The sequence below is a fragment of the Lepidothrix coronata genome, unplaced genomic scaffold (assembly GCF_001604755.1).
Source record: "Lepidothrix coronata isolate B3197 unplaced genomic scaffold, Lepidothrix_coronata-1.0 Scaffold93, whole genome shotgun sequence".
NCBI classification, from domain to species: Eukaryota; Metazoa; Chordata; class Aves; order Passeriformes; family Pipridae; genus Lepidothrix; species Lepidothrix coronata.
In genome coordinates, this window is record NW_016690273.1 from 933,812 (window position 1) to 960,148 (window position 26,337).

The following is a 26,337-nucleotide window of genomic DNA, read 5'->3' on the forward strand; positions in this document are numbered from 1 at the left end:
TTTTGTGTGTTAAAAGGCCACATACACACACAAATCTTCACAATAGTTTTTATAGTAAATATATTTATCAAGAGGATTTTTTTGAAAGTGTGTTTAATGGTCCATATTTTGTTACATTGACCAAACTCAAGGATCAAACTTCTTGGTATTGATCCCCATTTACCACTAGGATGATTTCGTCAGGACTATTTACAACTACAGAGTATTTCACTGAAAAGACACTGGTAATCTGGAAACCAGAACAGAAAAGTGTAATGCCACACACACCTGATTTTTCAAAACCTGATTTTTCTACCTTTGCTTTTTCTTCATTTATCTTAGAGAATTACGTATCACCTGAAGCAAGCTGAACAGTGAAAGTGTTGGAAGTCCAGGTAGCAAGGATTTATTCAATGTACTAGTGCAATGACTGGTTTTAGACTTGTTTCCAAACCAGAGATTTGAAGAACAGGGTTTAGATATGCTGTTCTAGTCTAATTTAAATATACAGTCTGAAGTAAGGAGAAGTTAAATTTACAGAAACAAATGGAAGTTTATTGATGATTTTATCTCTCTCCTTCTTCATCCCTTGTCCTGTTTGGGTATCTATGTGCAAACATGTACAAGGTATATGTTTAATTGTATATTTTAACAGGAATAGAACCTTATATGTGGGCACGTGCTAAGGCAAACCTAGAACAGTTTTAATTTTCAGTTGTGCTCAGCTGTTTGGTACAGTGAAACATTTGAGCTTCCATTTAAATACAAAAGGCTTCACTTGATGAGTGAGCATTTTCCAGGGATATTTGTAATTAAGAATAAGCAGTTCAGTTATGGTGGATTTTCCTTTTTTGATTTCCGAATGCTTTTTGAGGTTACAAACCCTCAAACAACAGCACTACTCGGATCTGACTTGTACAGTTGCCTCTTCTGTCTTTTCACTTCTCTTCTGGATGACATTTCAGAAGGTGGTGAGACAAAGGTAAAAGTGAAAGGATTTTAAGCCCTGGTTGTTTTCTGCTAAGGTAGAAAAAGTGGTTGGACAGGGAACAAAGAGAAACAGAGAGACAAAAAGAAAGTCCTTGCCAGGTGGGTGACCAGCATGTTGGTCTTCAAACATCACTATTTGTTTTTAAGGATGCAGAAAGGAGGAAAAGTGCATTCCTGGAGAGATGGAAGTATATTTTCTTTTATAATGACTCAATAACTGGAAAGCCTGAGAGAGCATTTTTTCCAGTAGGTTTGATATTTTTCATTAAAGGGGTTGTGGCAAAACGAGGAGGAAAAATATGAATCAACAAATGTAATTTTTCTTGATTGTATAATTATCTTTCAGTGGAAATTTTAATGTTGAAAAGTTAAATCCAAAGTATTTTGATTTTTCTGAAAAAAAAAAAAAAGTTTTGACACTAGTGAAAGCTGAATATTTCTAATGTTTTTGGTTCATCTTTACTTTTTCTTTAGCCAAAATTTTCTCAATTATTTTGGAATTTCTTGTAATTTCCATCTTCCTTAAACATTACTTATCTTCAGTAAAGGTGTTATTTTCCAAAATATCTTCTACCAATGTTGAGGTTAAATGCATTCACATCTGCCCAGAGTATTTCAAACCAAGATTAAAATAGAGTAGAACTGAGGGCAGCGTTGTGACTGCTGTTGAAATATTTGGGAGATTAGCACAGGTATCTTCTTAGAGCAATTGATGTGAAGTAAGAAAATGCAACTGTTCTCATATTAAAGATTAGGAATGGAAATGGAGTGACAATGAGGCCCAGATCCTCAAAGGACTTACTGTCTAATTCCTTATGCTTTATGTTAGGGTTGGGTACTGTCCTGCTTTTAGAGAAAAAGAATTTTGTTGAGGCACAGAGAATTGAGCATAGCACTTTAAAGTGAAAAGTGACACCAAACCCTAAGCCATATTTACACTTATGAGAACCAGAAAATTCATCAGTCTGTTATCACAGTTGTGGGAAAATGAGGTTCACTTTAATTATGTTTGTATCTGTAACTTCCATCAGGAATTCAGGGTGGTGGAGGGGAATGCTTTTTTCCCCTTTCGAAATAAATAAATAAGACCCCTGGATACTCTTCTCCATTTGCAAACAAATAATACCATGGTGATAGCCTGAAAAGGGTAAAAATAGTCACTTATGCAAGGTTCCTAGGAAACAGCACTGTTTGTGCATACTTTTTTTCCCCATTGTCTCTCTCATACTTTTTCCTATTTGTCATTATGGAATGATTGTGCTTCCCTATGTATTTTTTCCAATTTATACATGCAATCTCTTTCACTCTAATATAGTCCAAATTAATCATATCTTGAGTTAGCTGCTGGTTTGGAAACATACTCTTGAAACACAGGGAATGAAGGAAGGAACAAAGACTTCCTGCTTCTCTCTTATTGATGTATACCATAAATCCTGTAGTCTGAAATCAGAGGCTGTACCAGTGCACTCTTGTCCTTCGCATTGTTTTAGAATTGCTTAACCTTTCCAAAAAGCCAAATGACCTTGAATGCACAGTCTAGAGGTAGTAACTTTCTGCAGTGGTATCATTAATTCCAGAGTTCTCCGCCAGTGGTTTTGTTACCGGAGTTTGGAACAGTTACTAGAACACAAAATTTGTCTGTTTGTTTCTTTTTTAAAAACAATGTTTCTTTAGTGAGCAAACAATTTACGGAACATTCCCCCTGGGGCATAAACTCCAAAAAAGTATTTACTATCCAGATATAGGACTAAATTATTGCCATTTAAGGCAGCAAGTTAGCAAAGGTGAATTCACCTCGTCAAAGACTCTGTTTATCCAATTATGGTCAGGCAAATTTCTCTTTCTTTAAAAACACTGTATGAACACAGTTTAACGTGCAGGTACATTGCTGTACTGTCTTTTAAAATAATGCAAAGCAGGTAGATCTGTATCAAGAGTTGATCTTCTTTAATCTCTCATCAATATTTTACCACGCACTCAAGACTTTTCTTAGAAATTAAGTGAAATAATAGAGGCAACAACCTATGTCGTTTCTTTCTTCAGTGTTTCCAGCACACTAACCTTCTATTGGGTATCCATGCTGAAAAAAATAGGGAAGGGGATTCATTCCTATTAGAGAGTTACAAGAAACATTAGTTGCACAGTAATGCAGACCCCAGTTTGTGCCTGATGAAATGCAGTTTACAGTGTCATTGCTCTTTAAATTAAATAAAGACAAGCTAATAACGCTTCGTCTCCTTGGAGAGATGTTTGCATTATTTCATATATAAATTGAGAAAGCTAGGAAAGTGATATTAGATGTTTCATCATCATATATTAGATGTTTCATCATGCTGGCTTTTGTTTCCAATGTTTTAGTTCCTTTACTAAGAAAGAAGGCCAGAATTGATGTATTCTCTCCACAGATGCAAGCTGCTATTTGAAGTAGTGAGTTCCTTGCCTTCTCAACCAAACGTGTACTCTGTTGTTTGGGGTTTTGGGGGTGTTTTTTTTAGGGCCTGGTCCAGTATTAAATCAGTATTAAAAAATCAGACAGTTTTGAAAAATAATTTGTTCAATAATTCTTTTCTTTATTTCCTCTGATACAACTTTGCATTTTTATGGGCTATGGTTTTGGCTGACTTCATGCTATAAGTTATCAAATAAAAGGCTTTGTGGTTCTGTGTAAGACTGAAAAGGATAAATCTCTGTTATAGAACTGTAAACTCTACTTTTTCCCTGCTATATGCTGACAAGCTTAATTTACCTCGAAGGGACACTGGGCAGGTAGAGCTGAGGTGTCAAAACATTGCTATTCACTGCTGTCACCTCTTGTTCAGGCCCTCCTCTCTATCCACAACTACTTTTTTTTTTGTTTTATTATGACTTTCTGGTAAACAGTGACACGAGTAGACAAAGCTTCCTGCACTTATACTGTGAAATGCTCTTAATTTGTAACATAACTGTTTACTACAGGAACAGATATTTGCAGAAACAAAAGTAAAGAGAGGATTATGTTTTCTCAGTGCTTACAGCCACCTAGTCACATTTATAATTAGCCTGGTAAATTGATTAGAATGTATCACCTAAGCATCAGGCAGAAGTGTTGAACTCATTAAAGAGCTTTCATTGTAATTGCAAAAAAAAAAGTAAAAAAAAAAAAAAAAACAAACCCAAACACACCAAACCCACAAAAACAAGCAAAAAACCTAACCCAAACATAAACAAATAAACATGAGACCAACTCGGGTGATGAATGATTCCGAACTGGACCAAATAACGATAATTATTCTGCATAGACTTGTCACATACTGAGATAAAAATCAATGTTAAAATCCACAGAAGCAGTTTAGCCGTGATTTCTGGGTGGGGGGAAAAAAAATAAAAGCTTTTCTTGACAGGAAACAGCTTGTGGCTAATGAGATATGAGCCCCTCAGTTCTACTGCAGAGCAGTATTGGTCCTCCACAAAGCATTGCAGAAACAACCTGTGGTAGAATACACTTAACTATAGCTCCATCTAGTCAAACTAGTTGAAATAATTTTGCTAAAAAAGCTTCCCAAAATGAGCAGAGGGACTGGGATACAATATGATGACAGCGATGTCTAAATGCAGCAGCCTTTTTGCCATATATTCATTGCTTATTGTAACTTACCTTTGCCTAATATTGTAGTGTTTTCTAATGAAACTCCTGGCTTCCTTTTCAGAAAGGAATTGTAACATGGGCCATCAGTAATTTATTTATTTTTTTTTTGCTCTTTAGTAGTGTACTCCATACAGAGAGGAAAATAGTTTGTCCTGCCTCAAGGTTTGATCAGGGAACAGAATGTAATTGTATATGCAGTGGTGGATATATACGTGTTTGATTGACTTGACCTGCTGGTGGAGGGTAGAAATGTCATTGCCAGAAATTTGTTGTGAGAAAAGCAAGTCAGCTGGGTGGGCAGCCCTGTCTTTACAATGGTGATCATCTGAGTTGTATTCCTTATCTCAGTCATACCTGTCAATCACCTCAGGTAATAGTAAAGTAGGAAATAAATTGTACTGAACTTCCCTAAAATGCTGTGTTCAGTGCAGTGAAACATAGGGAAGTGTATCTGAGAGCTACAGGAGGAGAACTGGAATGAGAGCCTGTCTTTGGAATGGTGTCTGAGAAAAAACTCCCGGCATCATGGTAGACCACCAGTCACAGCTGGATTCCTGCCTGATCCTCTGGCCCAGGGGACTCATCTTGGTGTGCAAACAAGAACGCAAAGTGCTGGTGGAGAAGTGGCATCACCTTTGCATTTTTTTCCTTCTGTAACTGCAGCAGTGATGTTTCCAGGTCTGGGCCTGAACACACTTCAGAAAAAAAGATGACAAATTGCAGAGGTCACAGAGAAGAGCCACAGACTAATTAAGGGATTAGAAAAATACGGTTTCTACAGGAAGACTTAGGAGCTCAATTTATTTAGATTATCAAAAAGAAGGTTAATGGGTGATATGATCACAGTCTCTAAGTGCCTACAAGAGAAATTTGATAAGAAACAGCTCTTCAGAGCAGGGTAAAAGATATAAGAGCTACTGGAAGCTAAGTGTTACAGCAACATACCAGGAGTAAATTCTGTGGTTTTGTTTAAACAAGGGTGACTCCTGCTCTCTGAAATAAGTTACCAAAGGGGCCATTAATTTTCCATTACTAGACTTCTTAAGTCAAGGTGAAATGCTTTTGTTGGAGGACATTTTCTTGTTTAATCTCTGCTTCCAGAGTTAAGGAAGAAATTAGGAAATGGGAGTTTAATACCAGTATTAAAAACTGTTCATACTAAAGAATCATAGCGATGGTGTTGGGTTGTTGAAATTACAATAGCCCCAATGTGGCAGGGCCTTTAGACTTCCCTTCTTATTGAAGGCTCGTCACCAACTATTCTTGATTTAATGGGCCTATTCAAATGGATCAGAACCAGCCTATTCAATGCTGGGAGTATGAATGGGGTTTTTGGCAGTGGTAATAAGTTACCCCAGCCATAAAGGGTTTTCCAAAGTAAGTGCCTTGGGGAATGATGTGATTCCGGTCAGTGGTCTCCAACTTCGGGTCACTGTGCTGCAGCAGGAGCCTGCACCACCTATGGCCTGGGTTCTCCATCTCACTGAGCACTTGCATGGGCTGGCACCTTCCCTGGCATCCTTCCTGGGAACATGCTACCTCTCTGTTTATCAGAAACAAGGCCTCTCCCACAAAACACTGTCGGTCCCCTCAGGAACCATGTGCAATCTCTAGCGGCATAAAAACACTTCTTTGACACTTAAAACACACAATGCTGGTGCTTTCTTTAGTGTTCATCTGTTTTATGCAGGCTTTTACAGCCTTCTCCACTCCACTTGCTGATAGATTTTGTCTTTATTGAGAAGTGTTCAGTATCCATTCATGTGGTCTCACTTTATCTATTTTAATCTGTTCTGCACGGGCTCCTTTCTTTCCACTTGGGCTAGTTTCCATATTAGATGGCTCATTTTCTCTGTACCTCTTTCTCCACTCCAAGCTTCCTATGAAGCTCTGTGCCTGTTCTCCAGATCCACACAGCTTCTCTGCTGGTAAGGGATAGGATGAATGTTTGGGTCTCATTTTCATATGCTAGGTTATTTCTTGCTTCCAAAACTCCAGCACACATTAGAGTGGTCAGAGAAAGGAAAGTTCTTTCGTCCTCTTCAGACTGTGGCATCTCCATCACCCATTTATCTGGTTGATCAGACTGGTTTACATACCAACCACTCTTCTGGTCAGACAAGTCTGTGACTTCACAGTCATTAGCACATGACAGACTGCAGGTACACTGACACCTTCATGGTGAGAACTGTAATATCCAAAAGGGAATATAGGGTAATTATGGGGAGATCAGGGTAATTATGGGGAGATCTCCTAAATTGTGTTAATAAGGTCCTAAATCATTACAGCAGGTATTTTATTAAACTGTCTTCCATTCCAGGTCTTTCATGTAAATGACAGATTTCACTGTGCTAATCTCTGACAGTAGGTTCTGTTTAATGCTTTTTGTATGCAAAAAGTATTTTAGCCCACATAGCCTCCTATCCACAACTCATACTTTAGAAGGTTATTTCTTTGGTAAGTTGCTTGTAATTTAGTGGAAGTAATAACAGGCTGTGTGCGGGTTTTTTGGATCTTTAAAATTCTAATTTAAGCGATAAGCAATTTATGCAATATCTTGAGGTTCCTTGACACATTGGAATTGAAAGGGGGGAAATAGAAGGAAATGACAAATCTTTTCTGTTTTCTTTTTTTTTTTCCCGTCCTTGTTTATGATTTTTCACTCATCAAGTATTTCTCAACGTGTGGCTTTCAGGAAGCAGGGTTTGATTAATGAAGTGTCAGATACAGAGGATGTCATGAGAATTTCGGCATTTTTTGTTTGCAGCATTTAAATTAGCCATGGTGTTTTCGGCATTCCTTATTTTTTGTTTACTATATCTGTTATCCTATGGATAGTAAATACCCTCTTAGAGTAAATATCAGTACACAGTAAGTGTTGATCTTTAGATATCTGTAGGAAGTTGATATTTATGAAAAAATTATACCAGTTATTCAGATTTGCAGTTTGATGGAAATATTTATTTCACTGATGTAGGTACTTATTTTCCACATCTAAGGCCATCATAATTATTTTATATAGGGAAACCAATCCATAGGGAAATCTGGCTACAATTACATCTTTGGTAGTATCAATAGGTCAAATAGAAGTTCAGTTTTAATTTGTACTTCCTTATTCTGCTCATCTGAAAACCTGTATGCTAGATAATAGATTTTCATTATCATGCCTTTTATGTAGAAGACATGCTTCAGTTTAACTTAGTTGGGAACAACTGGGATGAGAGCCACTAGAATAAGATGTTTCTGTGAAGGTTTTGTGCTGGATTTGTGATTCTGTGTTGGCATGATTAGTGAATATTGTATGTATTATTTCCTTGATGTACTTATGACATGTCTATGAGCTTGTTTGCTCCTGTAGGACTGTAGAGAGGTTTTTAGTTTCTGACACATCCCACTTGAGTGTCAGTCTTGGCATTATGGTTCTTGTGTGAGCAGCTCTACCTGCTCTTCAGTGCTTCTTTTATTGGCAGAACTTGTACAAAAGGAGGGGAAGAAAGAAGCATACGTTTGATTTAGAGTACTGGATTGTCTTTCTGTTGCATAGTATCCTTAAGTAAATTAATATATGTCCTAGATAATGATCATAGAATCCATGATGTGTCTTGCTGATTACTGAAGGTTTCTTTCTTTCCCCGCCCGTATTAAAAATGTCTTCCATGTTTTTCTTCCACTTTTTTTTACCCTACTCCCTTCTTCAATACTGTTTGTCAGAATGTGTTGTGCTGTTTGACAAGGGCTGTGCTATTCTCCACACACATAAACACTTTAGTCTAACTATGCCATTGAAAATGCCCGTGATTTAAGAACCTGAGTGATACTGCTCCTGTATTGTGGGGAGGCATTTGGAAATCTTCCCAGTGACTTTTCAGCAAGCACTTAATGTGATTCATAATGCTCTGGGATAGAATCACAGATGTGCAAGAGACCTACTACATCATCTCTTCCATTTTCATACGAGATCAGGTTATATTCCCTCAGCAGAGTATGCATCGGGTATTAGATTCACACTACATTTGCTCTCCAACAGCTTTCCAAACCTGACGTGCAAAACGTCATCCTGAGAGGCCTTTAAAATGTATAAAAAAACCTAGGGAGTCATGGTTGCCCTGTCCCTCTGTTTGAAAAACTCTGTGTGGAGTTTTATGTTATGCTTTCAGTGATGTTTTCAACACTGATTTAACTGTATTGTCTGTACTGAGTCATCTGTGGGTATGTCTGAGGAGATAAAATTGCAGGGCACTTCTTTGTAACTGTATAGCATGTCTTACAGAGGGGGGGGGAAGAATCCTTATTTCTTAATTCATCTATCTGTTTCTCAGATACAGAGAATACATTGTAAATGTAATTTTTTTCGGTTTATTGTGCTACCTTGGTCAGAATAGATCACATTGAATCTGCTGCAATAAATTCAGTTCTACAACCTAAATATTTTCTTTTTCTTCCTCTTATTCTCTTCCCTTCTGCATTCCTCCCCTCCCTCCTCAGGCAGCCAAGGGCAGTTTCCACTCACACAGAACGTCACGGTTGTTGAAGGGGGAACGGCAAATTTGACCTGCAGGGTCGATCAAAATGATAACACCTCCCTCCAGTGGTCAAATCCAGCTCAACAGACACTGTACTTCGATGACAAGAAAGGTAAATTGTTTCCTCAACTCATGCTTCTGCACCATTTTTTGTAAGAAAAAAATTGTTTAAAACCATTTCTCTTTAATATTCTAATATGAAAATATTTACTGGGAATGTATTTTTTCATTTATAATTTAATTTTTTTGGAGAGGCGTTCACTGGAATACTCTCTTGCATATAAAACTATATTTAAATTATTAAAGGAAAAGAATAGGATTTGAAAGTCTGATTGTAAGGTAATTTGGAAAATATTGTTGCAAAATATCTTGGAAAAGCATTTATGAGTGGCAAGAGTTGGCAAGAGAAGTAGTAGCCCATAAACTTTGTGACTTGTTTTTATCAGTGTATATGCATATATATCTATATTATATATATTATATATATATATATGTAAAATATAATCCCACTGTTAGCTTCAAGTGTACTGCAGTGTGGATGTTAGTGCAATGCACAGTTGCTGGGGTAGGTGTTCTTAACAGCTAATAAAAACAATTGGGTTTTGTGCCCTGATATTTCCAATTTTTCCATGCACTGATTTTTTTTTTTTAATTTTAGTTAAATTAGAGCGTAAAAAAAGACAGGAAAACATCCATTCCTTACAAAAAGATGGTCATTATATCTGCAGTGGTTTTTATTTTTGAGATGTTTATCTTAATTTGAACTGAAAAAGCATTGGATTTTACGTAATAGAATGTTAACATAAAGGTTACATGAGATTCTGTAAAGAAATAAAAACTGAAGTTAGGGGTGGTAAATTCATCACTTGGCTTTAAAAATGTACGAGCTTTGGTGTTGATTTCCATGGTACAGAAAGTTCAGAAGTTCAACCTTTTTTTTTCTTATACTTAATTCTGGTGCTTGAATTTATTCTGAAAGGTGCTACACACTCTAGAACATATTTTAACAAGTGCACTTATTACTCTGCTTAAAAATAAAGAACTGCAGACCAAATGCTTTGCTGAATGATTACCAGACTAAAACACCTTGTAGGACTGAAAACACTTCGTGGATCTGTGCACTTCAATAAAAGAGAATCTAAACCCTGTCATTTTATACCTGCAGAAGCTGCAATCAAAATATGTTTTTTTACTATTAATATAATAGCTGAATAGAATCTCTTGATGGTGTTGAAGTGGTTCCTTTCTCTTTTATCTAATTTCCTGTAGCGTGTAATCATTTGATTTGCAATTTCTTTGAAATCATAAGTACCTTTTGAATGTAGGATTGAAGATGAGAGGTTTATAAGGTGCAAACTTTTGAGCTGTAAGTCTAGTGCTGTAACCTCTGCTCGTATGGACTCCTTTATTTCAGCTGTAATCGTTAGTGATTTGGGATGGGTGAGTAATATCTACAGAACTAAAAGCAGAGAGAACTTGTCTGTTGATAGAGCACATCAATACTCAGAAAAATCTATAACTTTATAAAAAACAAGTGACATTTTAAAGGATGCTGAGAAGGACGTGGGAGGACTGCAAATACATTAATTCGAACATTGTAGCCATTTTGGTGTGAATTGAATTTTCTGTGTACTTTAGCTAAATTTGTAATTTTACAACGAATAATTGAAGTTTGTATTACTTTTTAATATAATGAATTGAAGCAACAGAATTTGAATGGCATGCAGAATAGTAAGTACTTAGAAGCAATTTATATTCCCCACAGGAAATGTGAGGAGCTGAAGTGTGTAAATTCAAAGGACCACACTCTTTATTGAACTTTCAGCTTTTCCCAAGACTTCAAGGAATAGTAGATAATTCATTTTATGGAGGAATTACTCTGCATCTGTTAGATGGGAAAATGTCTTCCTGTGGTCAAGAAAAACTTCAGGTCCTTCAATCAGTGATATTTAGCCTGTCTCCTGCTGGTGAAGGTTTCCACTCTGTGTGACATTTCCAGTCTTGAGTCTGCTGAGGGGAGTGAGCAGAACATCCAATTCCTGCATGGAAATCATTCTGCCATTTCTGAAAGTGAAGTACAACTTTCACTGACAGTTTTTTTTCTGTGCGTTCTTATAAGTAAGAAAGAGATTTCCTTTATGTTCTTTATACGCTTGCGTTATTGAACCAAAATGGAGGGAGAGATTTATGGCCCTTATATCTTGGTGGTTTTCTCAGGAAATGATGGCAGGTGAAACTGTAAAGTTGGTTGGTTTTTTTCTCTCTCCTCATGTCCCACTTCTCACAGCCAGGCATATAATTTTGCTATTAAAAAAGTAGCTTTCTACTGGATCCAGTTATTGCATTTAATTTACTGAGAGCAGTGCCTCAGCCAGAGTCTTTTCGAACCTGTCTCTTACTGTTAGCCAAAACCAACCTTCAGGTCTTACTTATCCCTTCAACACCATGAACATTGGTGTTTAATACTACGTTTCTCCAACCCTGAAAATTAATGAAAGCTTGGATAGGTATAGAGTTACCTTCTGTGTGGGAAACAGAAGCTTAGACAAGGAGCATCACCAGTAGCCTTTATATCCATCAGAGATGAGTAACTGTGGGTGTTGCCACATTCAGAAGTAAATGAAATTTGCTTCCTTTTAACTTCAATAAGTTATTTTCTATTTATACAAATGACACACATAGGAATGAGAGTGTATTTCTTTCATGTCCGGAAGCATTAAAAAAAAATTCAAGAAACCTTTCTATTGATTGCTATATATTTTAAGAATTATGAGAGGGTCAAGTAGTGAAATGAAGGAAGACATGTAAATATCAAAGGAGGGTAGAATGTACAGCAAAAGATGAGGGAGGTGAGAGCTGTCAGCCTATAGAATCATGGAAATATTAAGGTTAGAAAAGAGCTTTAGGGTCATCAAGTCCAACCATTAGCCCAGGACCACCACCATATGGGAGAACAGGTCCAAAAATAGAGCAAATTGTCCAGGTAGTGAAAAGCCCTCCACTGCTAGATTGTCCTTGGTGGGACCCCTTTCAGGTTTGTGCTTCTTTTTCAAGCAAATGTCTTGCAGAGAAATTTTCTGACCAAAACAGAACTCACCATGGGCCGAGAAAAGAGTCTCTTGGTAACCTGGAATTTCTGCTTCCCATCCCCATGCCTTTCCACAAAAGACATTATTATTATTATTATTATTAGACATTATTATTATTAGAGTCCAGTTAATTAAAAATGGATTACATATATATTATGAAAAGCACATTCATGTCATTTTACTTTCTTCTCAACTCTGATGCAATCATTGACATGGAAGTTAGGAGTCATTCTTCCTTTTTCTGTTTTAGGCATTCTGAATAAGTACAGAAATGCAATGAGACAAACACACTAATACCAAAGCTACATAGTTAAAATTATTCTGCTGCTTCTGGTCACATACTGCCATGGCCACCTGTTTTTAGGTACAGGTTTTTCCCACTGAGGAGGATTTTGTAGCTGGGAAAGAACACTTCTACCCCTACCCTCACATCAATTTAATTTTTATTTAATATTTATGAAGGAGACGAGGAACTATTTTTAACTTGAGACATTTTTGGCACATAGCCTATGCAGTCTTAAAATGATACAAATAGAAATGTAATAGAGTTTTGTTTCAGAAATGGCAATGCTATAAATTTAGTGAATATGAAACCACGGTTCAGAGATTGTTTCTGGGTTTTCATCACTTTAAGTAGGTTATTTTGGTTTTTTATAAATTGAGGCCTAAAATATGTTTTACTCATTGTGGTGATGGAAATTAGGAGAGGAAAGAAATCTCATTTTCCTACAGGAAATTAAGTCATAGCTTTGTTTTAGTATCTAACCAAGATAAACCAGTTGCTTCCCTCCAGTTCATACTTTGTCACTCTAAAACATATTAAGGCTGGAATTAACTTCGTCTTCGTTATTGTTCTAACACAGAGCAGCTAAAATATATGAAAATACAAAAGTTTGATCTTGTGGACTTGATCTCACTGATGATTTGTCTCCTTCAGCATGCTGTCTGCCCGTTGTCCTTTTTGGTACTTTTTGGTGGTTTTTCTGGTTCTTCTACCCTGTAGCTTCAAGGACATTGTGCATTAATTTGATTTTTAACTCTTCCTCTTTAATTTGAAACATAAAATATTTACCTTACAGTAAAAAACACTGTATTGCATAAGTGGATACATGGTCTTAAATGTTAACAAGCTTAACAACCTTACCTTGGTTTTCCACTCCCTGATAGAATTTTAAAGACTGTGTCTTCCTGAAAATTAGGAATTCACTAACCCAGCCTAAGCAAGTTCAGATTCTTTGGAAACAAATTCAAATTGCAGGCTGCACTTGAAATGAGTCTTTCCCAACACAATTTTCAATTAAATTGAATAATTGCCATGGAAACCTCCATATCACTTTGTGCACCCTAGTACCTATAATTGCATCACTGCCTTTGGAAGAAGCACAATGTGTAACTGTGTAGAACTGGAGGATATTATTTTAAATTAGCATAGGTTATTTTAGTCTGTCTTCACCAGTGTCACTGGTGGAGTGGATTTTGAGTGGGCAATAAACACAGAGAGACATAAATATGAATGCAGGTCTATAGGAAAAAGGGCACAGCATGGAAACACAGAGATAGTTGATAAAGGGAAGGCTGAAAAAAAAAACCACCTTTATGCAGCTTCCTATAGCAGCAGTCTTCTCATATTCCCATTCAGTAGGGAATATAGATAAATATGGAGCAGGATATTGAGTTATAGAGGAGGCATGTACAACTGAACAATGGCTGTTGATATCAGAGGTGTTCAATCTCGTCAATACAAGAATGTGTAATCAGACCATAAAAAGGAAGAGAAAGTTGTACCTGGCGCATGCATTACCTGACAGCTTTGCTCAGTCAGGCAAGTGCAAGTGTAAAATACCTGCTCTTCACCTTAACAGGGGAGTTTGCAGGTCTGTTGATAGTAAAACAAGCGTGTGTTGACGTTGATCATGATAAGTTTGCCACAAACTGCCACACTGGATTTTGATGAGACACGTGCCTGATGCTAATCATGGATGGGCACAGGTCCCCTGCGCTTTCAAGTGGTAGCACTTTCATGTCCTAGTAAAAAATTAGCAAGCATATTCCAGCCTCAGGATCATTCATCCCTCAGCAGCAGAATATGTTTCTTTAGGTGACCTTTGATTTTTGTACATGTAAGAGCACTTGGCATTTATGTAACTCCCTATCATCTTGAAAGCTTTCAGAGATACTGGTGCACTAGGCGAGGGTTATGAGAGGGCACTGAGCTTGCAAAGCTCCTGAGAGCTTCCCTGATAGGCCTGCTGCCTCAGGTGATCCTGGGGAAACGTGTTGGGGTAGAGTAGCTGCCAATAAGGTTTAGCATTTGCTTCCTCTTGGGGGTGGCACTACTGTCTTAGAACTTGTGTGTAAGTTTAGAGAGGACGTGTCTCTAATCAAATTATTGTGACTATAGGGATACCCAGCTGTGCTATCAGCTCCATGAAAACAACTCTTAACCTTTTTTTTTTTTTTTCTGAATATAAAAATATTTAGAGTGAGACTGAAATTCACAGTGCACAAGGTATGGGATTTTAGTTACAGTGTCACACGTGTCAGTTTAGGAGGATTCATTAGTCCAGAGAAATTTCTTACTATAACACTAGAAACTAAATGGTGATTGAATTGCCATATAAGAGGCTGGTCCTTTCAGGCATGAAAATCCTGTCTCTCTGATGTTACAGTTATAGAGGTCCTTCCTAGTTAGTTGTATTTACCCTTTAACTTGTTTTGTGAAAGCCAACTCCGGATATTGAATTTAAGTACAAACCAAATTTACACCAATCTGTGGCGATTCAGCCTCAGATTCTAATCTACAGAAACAAGCAGAGGCACTTGTGAGTTACAAAAATAATTTGATATTATTTCTGATTGGAGGGAAATGATGAATGTACCTCTTGTAGGATTTAGTGATTCTATTAAACAGTTGAATTTAAGATGCAGTGTATACATGTAGACAAAAGGAATAGGTTTGTACAAAATGTGAGCCAGAGAAGTAAGCAAACTGATGTTTCTTTTTTTGCAATAGAAAGGAAAGTAGAACATACATGCTTTAGATTAGTTATGCAGACAGGGAGGCAGACAGGCTGTAATGTTGGGAGGACTGAGAGCATTAACATTTCAGTAATGTGAAATGAAATAGCAATGATGGATGGACTTTCGTCTCCACCTTCACATGCTCTGTTTCCTATTACATAATTGAGTGGAGATGGTATCAGACAGTAGATGATGACCAAACTTGAACCTCATCCTAAGGTACACGTATAAATTAAAGATTCACTGTTACTCAGAGTTTAATAAACCCTTTCAATGAGATAATACCTTGCAGTGAACCTATGAAGAAGCAACAAAAGCAGTGGGAAAAACGCAAGAAAACTATGCAGACAAATATTGAAGTACTAATTTACATCTGGAAAAGTTTGGAGGAAGTTATACAGAGGCACAGGATTTTATTTTATCTTCTTTTTTTCCTCCCTGAGCTGAATAGCGATAGTTTGTAAATGCCTTATAATATTTGAGAGGTTTCTGGCACTTAAAGAAAAGGTTGTATGAGAAAGAAATCTGGTTTTCACAATGGGCTTTCCGTAAAGGTCTTTTAGAACAGCCCTCCCTAGGTATGTAGTTAAGTCTAATTTTTTATGTCGGTCTGATCTGTTGATTTCACATTTATGCTGCACAACTCTCAGTATCTCTCTGGCCAGCTCTTACCTTTCCTTGAGGCCCATAGTATGACATGTAGGGACAGATAACCTGGGTTAAGTCTTTCAGTTACAATTTTGTTTCTTACTAACGGGTTCTTACGTTTGTTCTTACGCTCACTGACCGCCCTGAGAAAAAGTTATGGATCAAGCTTAAGTCAGTTTGATAAGGGAAGGAAATGGAAATAAAAAACCAAGTGATGGGAAGGCAATCACTCACCCCCTCCCACCAGCAAACCAGTGCCCAGGTAGTCTCCAAGCAATCCCTGCTTGGGGAAAACAACTCCCAAGTTTTCCTTGCTATATTGCATGGAATAACATCCCTTGGTCAGTTCGGGGCAGCAGTCCTGGCTGTGTCCCCTCCCAACCTCTTGGCCACCTCCAGCCTTCTCACTGTGGGTGCAGGGTGAGAAACAGAGAAGGCCTTGACACTGCTTGGCAATAACCAGTGCACTGATGTGTTTCCCCCACAGTTTTGGTCACAAACCCAAACCACAGCACCACATGGGCTGCCGGGAAGTATCCCCACCAAACCCGGCCCACCTTACCTCCAGGTGATGGATAGGAAACAACCTCAAATGACTTTGGGTCATTTAGTTCCTTAGTGCTCAGAGGAAAAAAGGAAGCTGCCTTAGATCTTTTGAGATCAAGAAACATCTCACTTTGTCCTTAAAACCCACGGTTTCAAAAACAGGTTGCCACTTTTGAAACCCGGAAGGCTTGCGTTCGTGAATCTTGAAAAAGTTAACGTGATAAAAGAGAGCAGGAGTCTGTTAAAATATCTTGACAGTTATTGTCTGTATGAATATGAAAATTACATTTAAAAAATGTATTACAGTGCATTAGAATATTATTTCACTGCAATAAATTAGTAGAACTACTCCCACTTACAGCATTTTTTTTTTAATTTCTTAGCAGTATTAAGGGAGTAAATGGCCGTATTGTAGAGATGGTTGGAAAGCGTAGGAGTTTGCATTATATTGTGCTGAAGTGTGGGTATGTGCAAAATTAAGTTTACCAGCACTCAAGCTAAATGGAGAATGAAGCTGATAAATTGGAATATGATGAAGTGAAGCAGTAGTTGTGATGACACTGCTAAGATTTCTCTGTAATGAAGTTTCACGATACTCAGGCTGCTGGCTGCTTTTGTTTTAAATGGCAAAGAATCTTTTAAGTGTGAAGAGTGAGATTTCTTTTTTTTTTGGGGGGGGGGGTGAGTGGGGCTGAAGTTCAAAAGAGGTGCAAAGAGAAATTTCGTATACCTGCCCTCTCTTCCATGTTTACATGGATGAGCAAAACTTCCTGGGATTTCTGAAGAAAATGGACCTATTACATTAAATTGTGAACCTGTTGGTGTTCTTTTCAGGCAGCTCTTAGACCAAATGATAGTGAGGAAAAATTTGAGGGCAGAGAAGGGCAAGTGGGAGAATATGCTCATGACCATAAGCAGTAGGTCCAGGAGCAATAGAGCTCTACATTGCCCATCATGTGCACAGACATGAAGGGGGCAGGAAAAGACATTCGTTTTTAATCAGCATTGCTCCTTACAGAAAGTGAAGGTCATTTTTTTGAAGAAACTAAGTGATAAATAAGTGCTGATTGTTGTATCACTGTGTATTCAATACAATGCAGTCACAGGAATAAGAGAATTACCAGATAGGACTGAACCTGAGTGTTTTGTCCTCTAAGTGATTGTTAAATCCAAGAAAACTTAACTTTGGAGAAAAGAAAGAGCGGATTTTGCAAAGGATAACTGATATTTGCAGGTCGGGTGAAAATTGTGCTTCTCAAAGGAAAACAGCAGCGGTGGAAAAGGTTGAAGTGCAAATATTTAGAAATGGCATATCACTAGATAAAAGCATAAAAATATTTATGATTAAAAGGGAAAGACAGTCACAGAACTTTCAGGTATTCCCTGGACAGAGATGTGTGATGTATTGGATACAGAAATAAGAAAAAACCCACACCACAAGCATAGTCATGACTTTGCATCTGGAGGACAAGCTTCTTACAAGGGCAAACCAGAAACCCCTGAAAACATGACAATATCTGCATGGCACAGTGCCATGAAGAGACATCTGAGCTAACACTTAAACAAGCTAAGATGTTGCAGATTTGTCTGTCCAGATTCCACGAGGTTTCTCCAAGCAAATTGGGTCAGCTGAAAAGAACGGCCCTTTCTAGCGTAGCTTATAGACATGGATGTAACTTCTCACATTTAAAATTTAAGGTTCTGCAACACACTGGGTTGTGATACTGGGAACAGTCACTCAAAAGCTGACTTTGAAACAGAAACTGGAATTGAGTGCAATAAAATCACAGCAGCCCTGGACTAACAGCAGGTGGTACAGTCACTGCCATCCCAGCTGCTTTTAGAAGGGTTAATGTGGAGATTAACTGTCAGTCAGTAAATGCTGGAGGAATAAAAACACAGCAGGTCAAGGAGAAACGTAGTTCAGGAGAGTGATTCAACAACATATTTTTAGAGAATTACCCAAGTGGGTGGAAAAGAACTCCAAAGGATATGACTTGAGGACGGTGACTGCTAGGTAGGAAAACAGTAATGGAATAGGAAAAGCATCTTCTATCAGTATGATACAGAATTCCCACTCTGCATTAACTAGGCCTGAAACAACTGGATTGATTCCAAACCTGCCCCAGAACAGGGTTTGATAACATAGTTGTACCTGTGGACTTCAGCCCTGTTCCTTCTGAAATTACAGCTTCTCTGAGAAGATGGAGGCTTGCCAGATAGCGGAAAATTTTCCACATTGCTCAGGCAAATATGGTAGAGAATTCACAAAGCTACCTGTGCCCCAAGATGTTATGTCCTTGTAATGTTGCATTAGCAGGGCTTAAGAGTCTGCTGGCTAGGGGAGATAAATTTTCTCTGGGTTAGTGGCAGTGAGTGTGAATGTCTCTGCAGCATGCTTTCCTTCACTTCTGTTCTCACACTTAGCAAGAGTGAAGACAGCTGGGGTCTTTTTTCACTGGTAGCATGAATTTGCTTTTCTTCAGCCTAAAAAAAAGAGAATATACTGCTAAAGGCTCACTTTCAGCCACTCTGTATGCCCCAGGAAGGCTCAGTGTAAATGACTGGACTGCTTATGTTTAAAGACTGTAGTAAAGAAGCATGACATTTTACTTTTGAATAGTCACCCTAAAAATAAGATCATGTGTACTGGCACTATGTGATATTAAGGAATTATATGAGAAATCCTTATTTTGTTTAGGACGAAGAGCTGCTTGTAAAAAAATTGGTAAAACGTATAATATATCCACTGAAACAAATTTGTGAAAGACAAGTACTAAATATAACTGAAATTTTTTGATCCATCCTGCATATCACATTCACACCTTATCATGTGAATATATTGCCAAATCCTGCTATATTGCCAAAACTGGAATACTATCTTGAAATTTCCAATGAAGGTGAGAAACAAATTAAAGAAAATTTTTACCAGATCTAACATCAGATATCAGGAAGCCAATCCAAAAGCCAGATGGAGTAGCTTATAGGACGACCTCAGTATTAAGGTCAGGCAAGCTGAGGAATTTAATATATCCGAAGATTTAAAATAGAGGCAGTAAGTGTATGCTTTTATAGTGCCTAGATGTGCCTAAAAAATAATAGTATTTTCAATTTCTGAGGTTGAAGCAAAGGATCTACCATTATTAGAAGTGCTCATCTTTCCACTCCCTTTCTGGTAGAAACTTGTTTAAGGAACATGATTGTTTCAGCACAGAAATTGTAACAAATCATCATGTCCTGGATCTTTAAGGATCTGTGTGCAGAGAAGTAATTGCTGATGAGCTGCTGATATGGGGTGAAAATCCTCAATAACTCAGTGAGAGACTGTGTGATGTTCTGCTGTGAGCCAAAGAAAATAACTTTAAATTGAACAGAAACGAGAACTGTATCAACCTGAATGAGATTACTTTCAGAGGAATGTACTCTGGGTAAAAGGAGCTTGAGGAAACACAGAAACCAAAAGGCAATTGTGTACGTGGAGAAAAAAAAAACCCCAAACCAACAAACCAGTAGCACAGAGAGTTCAAGTCATGTTAACAGATGTTAAAAAACGATTAATTAAAACTCCACACCTGTAACAGTTAATCTACAGTAACTGATGGGTAATTATTGATATCTGTATATTCACTGTCAAATATTAATAAGTTTTCAAGATGCTGCCTAAATAATATGAAATAATTTCAAAACTGGTAAGACAAATTAAGCTTCTGAACTCTGAAATAAAACCAAGATGTAAGATTAGTGTATAGATGTTAATATAAGTATTTTTTGAAAGAAAAAGGCAGATGTGAATTTCCACTAGGAAGTCTCAGAAGCAAAGAAGCATTTTTTGTATGTGGCAGCTTTATTAAGTCTGGAGCTGCATCCCAAGTGCCTTCTAGTTGACTGAAATATATACAAACTGTTGGACCAACCATTACCTTTTTCTTCCTTGAACCTCAGCTCAGCTTCTGCAGCAAAGGCCCATTGATCAGTCTGATCAAACATTTTAAATGTAGCCTGTCACTAACTACTACTATTTTATTTCTATCCGTAGCTGTATTGTCCAGCAGCAGCCTAAGAGAATAATAATGCCATGCAACTACACTGCCAGCTCAAATGTATGTTAAATGGAAGCAAACCAACTTAAATAGAGTTTCTCATTATCTAAAATAACACTTTGAAGCAAAAAATAGAATGCCATCTTACTAGATCATTCTTCCCACGGAGGTTATCTGGTTGTGGTTCAGTTTATGACAGGGAACAAAAGCTTGGTTTATAAAATGTGCATCGAAATGTACAGTCTTAGCACATGTGTATTTATTTTCCCTCATACAGGACATGTTTTCCCTTCTGATAGTCTTCAATTTTTTCAGTCATTTTTTCCAGCCTATAAATAAAGCACGTGTCATTCGTATTTTTTTCCCATCTTGAAAGAAATAATCCTTAGTCTCAGTGCAAATCTCATCCTTTCTATTTTTGATACCATGGTTGTACTGCTTATTAGCAATGAGGAGAAAACCTGTCTGGAATACGCCAAACTGGCGTGAAACTATATCTTATATTTGTTGAACAGAACTAGTACTTATAATGCCTGTAACTAACACAAAAAAGGGCAGACAAGACTTAAAATCTGCCTCATTCAAGGAAGAAAAAAATTCCAGTGACTTGCAAATCAATTTGTAGCATATGATTGTGGGAATAAAATAGTACCCTTAAATCGTTTTTACCTCGGTTACAGAGATATGAGTTGTATCAGCCACTAGAACAGTAGAAAAGGAACAGTTGCACTGTTTATACTATAATCAAACAGTTTGGGTTTTGCATGCTGCTTGAACAACTGAGTAGTGAGCGAGCTTTAAAATTGTTATTATATTAAAAATACATATGAATAATTCAATCTCTTAACTGTCAAAGGTTGCCAAGGAGAATCAAGGAACAGTCACATTCCATTTCTTTTAGCAGCACGATAGAAAGGTTTTGTACACAATTAATGCAATGATTATCTGAAAATGAGAGATGGGGTCTGAGAAGTAAAGAATTGCCTCTGTTGAGTTGAACCATGGGGAATTTCTGGAAGATTTACAATTGTATTGGCTCATTGCTTAATCGGATGGCAGAAAGATGTTCTCAGTATGTATTCCTTCTTTTAATGAAAGAGGTGATTAACCCATGCCAAATGCTATCTTTAGAGGCTTTTTTCTCCAACTACCTAGCAAAATTATATTTAATCCCTCTACAGATGCACAGTATGTTCTGCTGATGTAGTTGATAAAAAAAAAACATTTTTGGTCATTTTTAATTTTTGAAGAATAAATGTTTATCATCGTCACATCTTGTGAGAAAACCAGAAGAGGCATGAAGGACTCTGTACAGCTGAGCTCTTGGCAAGTCTAGTAGCAACACTTTTAAATGCTCCTGTCTCCAGTTGTCTGTCCTGCCCCACTGCCAGATGTTATTTAAAGGCATTGTGAAAACAGCAGCAGAAGGGAATTTGCTCTCTGCCAGTACAGGAAAATATGCAGCTCTTTTCCATCAGATTTTGTTCCTTTGTTCTGATTCTGTTATGGGAGTGGTAATTGCTAGTGCTGGGAATAGAATCCGAGGCTGTTTCTTAAACCACCATTACTAATTCCATCAAAGCACTTACGCCACAACTCAGACTGCTACAGAATAACTTTGCTCTGCAATCCTCTGGTCTGCCTGGGGAACATTCCTGACAGTTCTGATCCACTGGAAAAGTAGAAATGTCAACTTAAAAAGTCAGACTTGTATCTGCATTAGTCAGAGCTTTCTTAGCAACTGACTCACACATACAGAATTTTCTCCCTGGGCAGATAAGACAGGATTGTGAATGGGTATTTTTTCAGACCTGTTGAAAGACTTCGGATTCCCCTTATTAGCATAAAAAATAATTTCTTATAATTTTTTGTTTTCCTCACAATTCACAGTGCTTTGATGCTGCCTGGTCAATTTTTTTGCATTTCAAATGGCTTTTTTTCCTGAGCATCTGTTAGTGTGGGACCAGGTAAGGAGCCTTGGAAGGGAGGGTTTATTCCTTCTTTGTTTGTTGCAGTGTACAATTTCATACTGGAATTATTCCACTCAAGTGGAAGGATCACCATAGTAAAGTTATTGAGAAACCTCATGGGTGTTTTTCAGGTAAAGTGGTTGCTCACCAGTCATAACAAAAAATTATGTTATAAACAAAGTATCAAGGTTTTATGTGAATGACACATGCCCGATCTTTCACCCTAAATTAACTTCTGTAAAAGGCTATGAAAAGGGAACATCTTTCACAGTGAAAAACAGAAAAAATCTGGAAAAAAAAGTACTAGACTACTGTATCCACACCTTCTATAACAGGCATACTTAGTCATCAAGACATCTTTCCTTTGTTTGTCTTTCAGGTCTAGCTGTGTATTCATGATTAACAAGCTTCTTTACTGAAGCTGTTGAGCATTAATAAGGAAAGCTTCATTTCTTTTTTGAAGCTACCCTCCTTCAGAACTTAACCAGAGTGAGATCTGGACTTGCTGTGTTAAAGGAAATATCACCATTTCATTATTTCTCTTTTCAAAATGCGACATTAAGTATCAAACTTGATTTAGGGGAGAGGAGAGAATTTGCCTGATGCAAACATACTATTTTTAAAAATAATTTTAAAATGTTTATTTCAGTTCAGATTTATATATACGGAATGGGAACTTGTTCTAAAATGAAAATACTCCATTTCCATCCGTTGTGGTTTAACCCCAGCCAGCAGCCGAGCTCCACACAGCTGCTATCTCTCTCCCCCAGCAGTGGGATCAGGGAGAGAACCTGAATGATTAAAGTAGGAAAACTAGGAGGTTGAGATGAGGACAGTTTAACAGGGAAAGCAAAGGCTGCACACACAAGCAAAGCAAAACAAGGAATTCATTCACTGCTTCCCGTGGACAGGCAGGTGCTCAGCCATGTCCAGGAGAGCAGGGCCCCATCACACATAAGGGTGACTTGGGAAGACAAATGCCATCACCCCAAATGTCCCCTCCCTTCTTCCTTCTTCCCTCCACTTTATATACTGAGTGTGATGTGCTCTGGAATATCCCCGTGGTCAGTTGGGGTCACCTGTCCCGGCTGTGCCTCCTCCCAGTTTCCCAGGCACCCCCAGCCTCCTCACCAGCCTGGCAGTACAAACAGCAGAAAAGGCCTTGGCTCTGCTCAGCAAGAACAAAAACATCTCTATATCATCAACCCTGTGTTCAGCACAAATCCAAAACCCAGCCCCACACCAGCCACTGTGAAGGAAATTACCCCAGCCCAAACCAGCACACCATCCTATCACCACAATTATGTTTTTGTTTTAAAATAGAAAGTAGAAAGTGAGGCAATACTACATCAATTAATTAGTGATTTTTTTCAATTAATAACATGGGGTTGTCAGTGTGGGGTTTTTTGTTTCACACATCAGCCTATGTGCACAGACTACTGACAAAGCATCATTCCTTTTTCTGTCTCTATTCAATAGCTTCAGATTGAAAACTAAATTTAATATAGGGCTTGGTTTTATCACCTTACACACTCGTTACTGGTGTGGTATGTTGGAGCCATCGAAAGGTCCACTTCAAGAATCAGGTTCATATGTAGAAGAGTTGACCTGAAACTGAATTTCAGTCCCTTGGGAAATAAGAACAAGGAATCAACCTTGGCACCACAGAGCAAAACCCCACCAACACAAACTGCTGCTTAGAATGGCTCTTCCTCACAAGTATTCCCTGGCAGAACAACATACAGTTCTCTCAGAGGGGGGATCAAGCCCCTGAGTTTGGGAACTGCAGGCTCAGTTCCTGCTCTGTAACAGCTGAGGGCTGGGGCACCTGGGAGTGCTTGTCTGTAGAAAGTGAAGGGGCAGCATGACAAGGTAGTGTGTTGCTAAATAGCATTACTTTGTGTTGTGGGAAGGTCCAGCAGTAGGATACCTGTATCATTTTGGATTCTTTTTGTGCCAGTTTCTGGTGGGATTTGTTCCCAGTAGAAGCAGAAGATGTCTGCTGCTTCCTCTCCGGGCCATCTTGAGGGGGTTTTTTTCTGCTTATTTTCAGAAAGCAAGCAGCACCAATAGGGACAAAAGAAAGGTACAGTTTACAAGTCCTTTAACCATTTCTTTCTTTGCTCATTAAAAATTAGGACCTTGGTCACATCTGGGCTATAGTATAGGAGGATGAAAAAGCAAGACATATCTTTGTTTTGATGCCCTGCTCTTTTGCTGAACTCTTCTACTCTCAGCTCCTGAGGAAATTAAAACTATAATATTGAAACATGTTGTGGCTTTGTGTAAAATAAACTCCCTTTTGTAGTGAGTTAGACTTTCAAAATACAGCTTGGTTTGAGTATTGAAGTTATCAAAGAGGTGCACACTTTTACCCATTTATAGATGAAAGTGTGCTAAGCAGAGAGGCATATTTTACCCACTCTTGCCAGCTACATCCTTGCCTTATTACTCACATTATTCTCTGTCTGCCTGTATTCCAGTTAAGGTGATGTAAGAAAAGTTTATTCCAAACATATTTCTTTCTGTTCTGCCTCTGCTGCTCGAGCCAGAGTTCATCATCAGAGGATGATGCAGTGCCACATCAACACACAGTGCAGAGGCTCCCCACGACAGTTGTAAACGTTTTCCTATCATGTTATGTTTGAACCACTTCTTTTGAGAGCCTACAGAGGAATTCAGAAACGCTAATGCAACTCAGGTCAGCCTGTGCTATTTCCAAGATTTTTAAGCCTGGATGAGCTTGGACTCATCCTCCAGATCGATGTGTCCTAAAGTGTATATCATTGCTTTTTCAAAAATGAGAGGATTTACTGTCCAAAAAGTGTCAGCCTTGCTGCTGAAGACTTTAAGAGGTGCAGTTCATCTGTGTTTAACAAAATCTGCTGGCAATGATGTTGTCAATTTGTAATGAAGTAAGTTAAAGGGGTCTGTATACAATCTATCGGTGCACTGCAGCTTCCTGAGGGAATGGTTTTCACACTGGTCAGTAATAAACCCATTTTGTGGGGGAAAAAAAAAAGAAAAAAACACAAACCCTTATTAATACAGATTTTCAAACTGTGACAGAATCTTCCCCTTTCTCCTGAGACAGTCAAATAGCCCACATCTATGTTTATGTTTTCAAACATGGGAGAGAGTAGCAAAGGGAAAGATCAAATGGCAGTGATACGAAAATGTCCTTACTCATTTTATGTGCTTGGTAACAATTTTGAAGGAAGATATTCAGGGACTCATATTTTGTATCAAGTTCCTCTTTCTTCTTTTAACTACCAACAATAAATGGGTATTTTTTTATGTCAAACTGATCAAGGCGCAGCAGATCAGAATCGTCCTTCAAGTTGTTATAGAGGCGATAAGGATTAATTTCTTATTTCAAAATGTGCAAATTACTCTCCTTGTCTGAGAGCAGTATGTCACCCAGCCATCCCTCCCATTACCACAGTTTTACTTATGATAAAAAGGGCCTTGCATCTCACTGTACGGGCATGACATGAAGGAGACCTATTAGTAAAGATTTAATAGGCCTGGAACAGAGGGTAATAGAAATTGAATTGGGGTAATTTATGTGGTGCTGACAACAGTATGATCTGAGAATCTTCAAAGGTGCTCCCTTCCGCCGTGTACAGAAAGGAGCTGGTATTTTCAAGTCATGGTCCTGCAAGGGGTGGACTGTCAGTGTGGTTTTTCTCAGACTTGTTCTGGAATTTTGTGAGTGTGTGTTTAATCTGAAGTGTTGGAAGAAAACCCGTTTCTCAGCAGTGTTCCTAGCGAATGGCAGCAAATATAACTGCACCATCACTTAATTCACATTCTCTTCTTCCAAATGCTGCCTCATTAATATTTGAATCTGTTGTCCAGTTCCAGTCTGTTTTAAAGAAAGTGTGAGTATCGAATATCTGTAAA

General features: G+C 38.0%; 1 protein-coding gene across 3 annotated transcripts in view; it reads left to right on the forward strand.

Moving 5' to 3' along the window:
* The window catches only part of CADM2 (cell adhesion molecule 2), a 609,843-nt gene that overhangs the window by 419,871 nt on the left and 163,635 nt on the right, over positions 1–26,337 (forward strand). For all 3 annotated transcript variants that reach the window (XM_017821926.1, XM_017821928.1, XM_017821927.1), the window contains one exon: positions 9,080–9,229. In XM_017821926.1, coding sequence (XP_017677415.1) covers positions 9,080–9,229 — 150 coding nt within the window. The remainder of the gene's footprint in view (positions 1–9,079; positions 9,230–26,337) is intronic.